This window comes from Notothenia coriiceps, unplaced genomic scaffold, assembly GCF_000735185.1.
Source record: "Notothenia coriiceps isolate Sejong01 unplaced genomic scaffold, NC01 NC01_scaffold00023315, whole genome shotgun sequence".
In the NCBI taxonomy this organism is placed as follows: Eukaryota; Metazoa; Chordata; class Actinopteri; order Perciformes; family Nototheniidae; genus Notothenia; species Notothenia coriiceps.
This window is the reverse complement of record NW_011356016.1, coordinates 3,681-11,955: the sequence shown is the minus strand read 5'-3', so window position 1 is coordinate 11,955 and position 8,275 is coordinate 3,681. Positions and strand designations below refer to the sequence as shown.

The window sequence follows — 8,275 nt, the reverse complement described above, 5'->3', positions numbered from 1 at the left end:
GGTGGGGCCAGTGATAATACAATTCCACCGGCCCGGAGGGCCAGTGGCTTTTTACCCTTAATGTCTACCCCTGTAACTATCTGTAATAATCCAGTTTATCAGTTCGGGAGACATTTGGTGGTATTTGCAACTGAAAAGATGAGTTTAAGGATTAAATGAATTTGGCATATTCAAGAGTGCAGTCTCCTTATAATAAGCAGATACTTTAACAATAAGACAAAAGCTTGTCTGAAAAGGTCATTTTGTTTGCACATTAACATACAAATACCTCATCAGCCTGTGAGTTAATTATGGAATCTACTAGCAGATATTTTTTTCTGTTTTGTCTTTGTTCTTTTCTATATGACTCATAATAAACAGCCTCTCACCAGAGCCGCAGGAGACAGAGCACGGCGCTGTGAAGACCGCCCATTTGCCTTTAGGGTGGATCTCTATCAAGTCACTGTTTCTGTTAGGTAAATAGAACTGGTAGCTGATGTTCGGATTTGTTTTCTCTCCGTATTCTTTTCCATATTTGCGATACACCTTTAAAGACAAAATTATAATATTGAGTATATAATAACAACTCTTGAGTGTTTTTTCTAACAGTGTGTCTATGTAAAAGATACATTTCTCAGCTTTTAAATTCTGAAGAATGTTTACCTCTTATCTAAAATAACATAATTTATGAAGATTCATGTTTTACTCTCCTCACCTGTACGTTTATCTCTTCTGTCAGCGGCCCTGGAAGCAGCAGCTCCTCCATCTCGGGCAAAAGGTCGGGGGTCAGGTGGAGGCGGTACTCTAGATGGTGGTCTTCCAGTGGGGAGGGGTGGGTCATACTCAGGGCCATGCTGCTTGTCCCGGACACAATGTACCGATCCCCAACCCTTACAGCTGCAGACACAAATGCCAAAAACAAATTCAGGTTTTAGTTCCTGTTATCCTTTTTGTAGAAATCTCTTACAAATTCAAGCTGCTCACCCATATGAGTGAACAGAGGTGATCTGTTGACAATATGAACCTGTGTGGCATTCACCGGCAGAGAGAGGAAGGTGGTGTACTCTGAAACACAAACCACTGAATTATAACTCACAATACCCATAAAAAAGGGCTGCAACTACATTAGTAAAAACATGTTTGCTATGACTCAATTATTTCTTCTAAAAATGTCCATAAGATGTGGTCAATTGATTTTCTGCCTTGTGTTGAATTGTTGTTTGCTACCTCTAGCCTGACCACCAGTGTAGGAGTCAGAGGTCAAAGTGCAGGATGATCCGCCTCCACCGCATACCCCACACACATCCATCACTTTCCCAGAATGCAGCACACCATCACAGCCAAACAGCTAATCAGAGACATACACATTTAAAACAGTGTGACTGTCAAAAGTAAAGCGTGAATAAATAAGACTGCATCTGCTTCTTCGTTTACTTGTTAATTTCTTTATTATTCTTTACCTGGCATTTCCCTCTGAGACATGTAGCTCTGGAGCCATATTGAGGCGGGCTGTCTGACTCACAGCGAGTCCCATCCACAAACTGAGAGCCCCGGCTCACTAGGAAATGTTCTCCTTTTGATTGGCACATATATCTGCACTGCTCCGCCCCTGGATAAGCGTTTCCACAATAGAAAAACATGTTATAGATACAGTTTTTTTCCTTTCACTTATGGAAAAAAAAAACGTTTTAAGCACACCTTGTCCAAATCCTATAGCAGGGATCCAGGTGTAGAAAGAGGCGGTGTTTGGTAGCAGGTAGAGGGGGTGGAGGTCTGTTTGGGAACACTGCTCTGCCATGAAATCAAGCTGCATTTGCTCACATGGCTGTGTAGCAAGAAAAAATGAAACATGAATATTTTTTATCTTGGTCACACCACTAAGTCTGACTTGTTATGTGAGCACAGGATAAACAGCTAACAAATACGGTCTGAGTAAATAGTATTGCCCTCCTGTACTGTATGGGGGCCCAATGTAAACAGTAAGAACTTACCTGCTGGTGACAAAGTCCAGCCTCAATATCCGGTCCCTCACAATCATCCCCTCCAAAAGCCGGTCTAAAACATTAAAGTAAAGTTTAGTCACGGGATCTTCAGCACTGACAATGACAGATGCTTGCATAACAATCTGTTACCTTGGGTTATTGCATTTCCGTGTGCGGTGAGAGACTCCCCCGCCACATGTCCGGGAGCAGGGGGAGAACTCAGACCAGTTGGACCAGGAGCCATGCACCACCACTGAGGAGCTGAGCTCATCAGCCGACACACAACGCCCCTTCAGACACCACTGGAAGAGAGAAACAAACAACATTGTAAATAATGCTCAGTGATTAAGAGAATGATTACACCAAAATGACTCAGTGACGACGGAGACCTGATTAGGTGCACACTCTGTCCCGTCCAGCAGAGGGACCAGGAGACGTTTGCAGGAGCTGTCGTCATCAGGGTGAAGGTGACAGGACAGGACACGACACGTTGGCTGAAGGAAAGGGTGACCAGTAATGCAGACATGACTGGATTTGTGGTAATAATGATGTTAGGCTGATATAACAGGTGACTTACCAGGTCAGGATTAGTGAAAGAACAGGCTCTTGCAGTGCTACCAAAAGCTATACGGCACTGGTCATCAACTCCATAATACAGGCCAGGCTTCCAGTCTTGTAGAGAGCCTCCCAGTGAAGGCAGGTCCGTCACACATTCAGCTTTTCCTTCTCTGGAAACATTAATACAATCTCATTGTCAGGTCCAGAGTAGAGCTAATATCTAAACTACTCACAGTATATCACCAGCTGTGGACAGTACAGGTTCTCAAGTTCTGCTTTGAGTACACATTTGGGGTACTTTAAATGCAAATAGGCAACTATTGGACTTTGAACTCCACTACATTTATTTTCTAAATTAATTCATTTTGAAGATTTATATTCCGATTAATAAAACTAAATATAATCGTAAAAAAAAGTTTAATGTATTAGAATAGTTTGGGAAAATGCAATTGATCTTTTGAAGACATTTCCAAGCTAACTCACAGTATAGTAAAAAAAAAACTACAGGCCACAACATTAAAATGATAAAAAATATTGTAATATTAATAATACATAAACATTATAATAATGTATAATGAGCCGTTATTATTTATTACTTTTACTTGAGTCAGATTTTGAACGCTGACTCCAATGGTGCATTGAATGACAATCTTAGGTATTTTACTTATATTAGAAACTTCACACATAAAGAAATAACAAGGTATGAATGAGATAATAGAATAAAGTACATAAAACGCAGTGGTATTACTATTTTTACCAAAGTAAAATATCTGAGTACCTTTTCCACCCCGTATACACTGAGAGTTCCTTTACTAAAGATCTAAAAAGCTTTTAAAGGATTTCAAAGCCAAATATTACTTTGACCTTTCTCAAATTGTAAGAAGGGATTTATTTGAACACAACCTGAGGTGAACACATTAAGATATGACCTAACGGTGAAATGCCCTTTCAACAGTCCTTTAATGCATAGCTGCTCTGAGTAGGTTGGCCCACCTGAAGAATGTGAGCAGCTGCTCTCTGCTGCAGGGCGACCAGGTCAGATCCACACTGTTGTAGCCCCCGTCAGAGGCCATCATGAACCCACTCCTGCTGCAGGTGTTTCCTACTCCGTCATGGTTTATTCCAAAACTAGGTAAAAGAAAATTAAATATGTTAAATATACTTTATTGCGTAGCTATTAAAATGGTTAAGCGATATCAATTGAAGTTGTTAAAAGTCTGTGAGGATATTTAAAGTTCTCATCCCCTTTTGCAGTGAATGCACCTCAGCTTGAGAATCTCAGTTTAATTAAAAACTATTGTATTTATGCTGTTCAGAACTCAAAGTGATTTACTCTATTCTTTTAACAAGGCAATTAAATCCCTTTTCCTGGTTCTATATACTATCCTAATATTTCATTAAAACTTTCCTAAAAAAAGGCAAGAAAGTTGGTATTGATTATAATGAAATTAGAAATGCGCTTGAGGAAAAATCTCCATTTAAATACAGAGAAATTATTCCTTCATTATCAATGGACACTTTTTTCTCCATTTATGTTTAATTATAAGCTTGCCAGCGACTGTCAAGGCAGCAATTTATTTAAAAATAATAATGTAATTAAAGGTATATCAACTAAACACTGTCCCTGCCTTTCCTATAATAGGTACACAGTTGTATAGTTCTTTCCAGGAAACTTCTAGAAAGGAATTACAAATTACAAATCTGTAAAAGAAAGTGTTACCTTATCCTCACACATATATTATATATAATGCAGATGTACTGTTGATCATGTGTGTGACTTTGCTTTACCTGTGGCCAATCTCATGAGTGATGGTGATCCCTAGGTCAAAGCCTGTGTCCTCTGTGATCACACAGCTCCATTCACTGGAGCAAGCCCCCCCCAGCTGTGCTACACCCCTGACCTGCTTGTTCCCATCAGGCAACACCAGGTCGTACCTGTTTGGGTGGGAGGGATTCAAATAAAACACGGATTGTTCATTCATTCAAAAGGTAAAAAAAGCATCAATATACGATACAACCAGCTTCATTTACCACACCTTGTAATGTATAACAGAAGATCAGCGTGAAGTGGGTCTGTATCATTTGAGGGGTTTATCCTTCTGCCCCAGTCACAAACACTTCTGAGAGAGGAGGTAATGTTGGGAGACATTTGGATCTCTGGCTAGAAGCACAAAAAGAATAACAATAATAAGGTAGGGATGGTAAAACATGGAACAACTGGGTGTGGGATTATTGTATTGTACACATCCAAAGGCACTGTGGATAACTGCAATAGCTTAGTTACCATCAATGAATAAATAAAAAAAAGGGTTAGGACTAGATTACTGTAACGTACTAGGCTACTTCTAAAATCTGGTAATTGATGAACTTGACTCTACACTGAACTTGTAGAGGGAGCTGCTTTTACCTCTGGCTCTGACAGGATGATCATGCGGACCAGGTGCACCCTCATGTTGGCGCCAAGGGCCATGTCTCTCAACAGCTCTGAGGCCTGGGGTGAAATGGGAATAAAAGTCAGAGGAATATATATCAAGAGGATGTTCAGAGTGTAATGCGATTGCAGTGCACTCTAAAATATGTCTTATCTGGTTATGAAAACACTTACCAATAGCCTACATCTTCTTGTGTTGTCTTTTACTTAACTTCATTAGCTATTCATTGCCCTTAATTTCAGTCCTATAGCTGTAAATAGTGAGGTGGAGTATTACATTTACTCTTGTTGTTGTAACCAACTCGTATTTTTGTGTTGTGACTATTAAAATGTGTTAATTATAATTTCAAGATGATAAGATAAATTCCCTTTTAGTATTTTGCACCAATTTAACTAAATATACCGATATTATTTTCATTCATTTTAAATCAAAATCCAAGCATCTTTTCTTCCTGTAAAACAAATTGGACGTGAGTTTAGTTTACCGTACATACGCTTCTAGTTACACATTTCTGTTTCTATTCTTCTGTAGCTCTATATACATTTTTAGAAGCTCAGTCAAATATGTAGTAGGCCTATAGATATATAATAGATAATATCTATCTATGATTTAAATCACTCTTGTAACTTTACATTGGTCAAATATTCAAGATTATTCAATTTTACAGGCGTACAGGCTAAATAACCTATATTAATGTTGATACTCTAACGTTGTATGCACAGGCCAGAAAGTCCCATCTAAGGACAATTAATTTGGACATGAGAGCTCTGAGGTGTAATGTGCGTAAATTGGCATTTATTTGTATCCTAAATGGGTGTTTTAATTAAATAGGTCTATCAGCATACATTAATTTTCGTAACCTCCCCCTTTCTCTTTCAAAATGTAAGTCAGCAGCTAGTGCAATAACCTAGTTTACTTGCTCTTGAGTAGAATTCTCTGCATTTCGATCCCTGGTTTCTTTACATTTTTCCATACATCTGATATAAGGCACACAACTGGCAATCTACAGAACATAATCAGGTTATTGTGTTTTGACTTACAATGTTGAGGTTGGTGAGGATGTACCGTTCTGTATCCTGCTTGTGGATCTGCTGGACATCAGGCCCTACAACCACCAGCAGTTCGAGATGTGTGATGTCAGGCATCAGAGTCGACCGAGGCAGCCGCCCACTCACTGTGAATTGGAGAAAACAAAGTATGGACATACAGGAGTACTCTGCTTGTGTACCTGCAGTTAACCAAGTACTGTAAGATGGTGTTACTGTATCACCTTCAATTACACCATGACAGAAAGAAGATAGTTCTCATTCCAAGCAGTCTTCAAACTGTTTTACTTTTCAGCCACACAAAGACATACCTGAGGTATCAGGAGAAGAACCAGGAGAGGAAACGATGTCTCTTTGTTTAGAGGAGTGATGAGAAAGCTTAAAGAGGACACAAACAAACAATTTTTAGATCCCTTTACAAACGGCCACTTTAATCAGTGTAACCAAACTTAGATGTGTGGCCCAAATACTGAATGAGAGCACGAAACTATTTTAGAGCTTTTGTTTTCTTAGTGTCTGCCATGTAAATCCAGTCAAACATAGTAATGACTCTCTGCTGGTTGGGGCTTTTCACAGGGTGATAAACTGTTTAAAGTTGAAGAGTTCAATGTACTTTGCAGTAGCAGAATCACTCACCGCAGTGCTCCTGTTCGCCCGCAGTTTTCCACCTACCTCTTCCAATGGAGAAGTCATTAGAGCGGCAAAGCCAGGCCACAGTAACAGCAGACAGAGCAGAGTTGTAAAAACCATGTTTCCCCTCTTCCTGTGCGACGACCTGCTCTGCTTTAACACCAGGACAATATGCGATCCTGCTCTTCAGCAGGACAGAGCCCGGCCAAGAGGATAAGAGTAACGTCTGTTTATGTAAACAGTGGGGACAAAGTTGATGAGTGGCGCATGTCATTTGCAAGTTCATTTTGTCAACGTTGGGACCAATAGAACAGCTTTCATTGTTTGGTTTTTTTCTACTACTAATTTGTGTAATTTTTTTGTCTTTCTTCACTGAGCAATGAAAACTGTTATAATCCATTTTAGAATTTTTGTTTTTGAAACATTTTGATTGTGAGAAAGAATTGGGCATGGCAGCTGCATACTTTTCTAAGTCCAACTTTGGATCAAACCAGTATTTATATTTTCGCCTTTGGCATCTGCAATCACTACTGATTTTAACCCAATTATTATAAATAAAATGTTTTGTGATGTTTCCTTTTTTAGCCATTAGAGGGCAGACATAATCCTCTGGTTGAACTGAAAGACACTGGGAGGGAAAGGAAGCTCACACACACTTTTCAACAGTGTAACATAATAACATCCCTTATATCCATGGCAGACATAAAACCATATCTAATTCTTAACTGCCTATTTGGAAGGCGGAAGATTTACAGTAAAGCTGACATTGAATAGCTTTAGCCTTTCGGTGGCGAAGTTTTGGGACCATGGGACCTTTTTTGCTAAATGTTACTATTAGTAGTGGTTTTATTTTTATCATTTGTTGGCTGTCATGTCAATGATAATGCTTTCTTTGCTTTTAGATGAAAAAAAAATCAGGTTGAACAGGCCCCTACAGATTTGTCATACTTTAAACTCAGCTTGTTTAAAACATGCTCCTCCTACTATAATAATGATACACATGTCCAGAAATTACCCAATTTTTCAACTTTTCAGATAAGCTCTACAATGCTCTTTAACCATACTGCATAAATGTGTTTCACCCATCCTGTCTGTCTGCTCCTCTCCATCCTCTTCCTTTCAGAGGGCGGATATTTTATCTCCAAAAAGCTAGGATTCAAGTCCCATCTGCTGTTAGTCTGCCAGATATCTGTCTGTTGTCAGTCTGAATTAACAGCTGGGTGTTACAGCCATTACACCACCAGTGCTGCTCCACTAAAACCTCAATGCCCTGCTGGATTTACAGAGCACAACAGACTGTGATAAGTGTGGCTGGATCCTCATACCCATGTCTGTTTGGAAGAGGGTAGGGATTGTATATTTATGATGCTCAATTATATATAACTAGCCATATGGGATGCTCAAGTGGGTACAACGGACGCCTCAGGAAATGTATCCCGGTGGTAGGTAATGAAAAATTAGGAACTTGCTTGGAAATTAAGTAAATCCTAGAGAACTGATAATGGATACGGCCACATTTCCTTTCCATCTTTGTTATGATAATTTCTGTCTCAATATCCATTATTATTATTCTACTAAACCTTCAAACTAGTATGTCACTTGCCACAAGCCTTTGGATAGACATTTGGCTAACTACAGTTTGTTTTGT

The 8,275-nt window shown here is 39.3% G+C and overlaps 1 protein-coding gene across 1 annotated transcript; it reads right to left on the bottom strand.

Annotated features, from left to right (window-relative positions):
- Positions 1 to 277: 277 nt before the first annotated feature.
- LOC104954446 (A disintegrin and metalloproteinase with thrombospondin motifs 13-like) lies at positions 278 to 6,690 on the bottom strand. The gene is made up of 17 exons (XM_010781549.1): positions 6,634 to 6,690; positions 6,309 to 6,375; positions 5,992 to 6,179; positions 4,927 to 5,010; positions 4,556 to 4,680; positions 4,308 to 4,454; positions 3,513 to 3,647; positions 2,539 to 2,689; positions 2,351 to 2,455; positions 2,112 to 2,263; positions 1,971 to 2,034; positions 1,678 to 1,804; positions 1,440 to 1,588; positions 1,207 to 1,327; positions 964 to 1,044; positions 695 to 876; positions 278 to 525 (listed from the first exon to the last, which is right to left on the bottom strand). The coding sequence occupies exons 1-17, from the start codon at positions 6,688 to 6,690 to the stop codon at positions 301 to 303; spliced, it is 2,160 nt and encodes a 719-aa protein (XP_010779851.1). The 3' UTR covers positions 278 to 300.
- Positions 6,691 to 8,275: the final 1,585 nt, after the last annotated feature.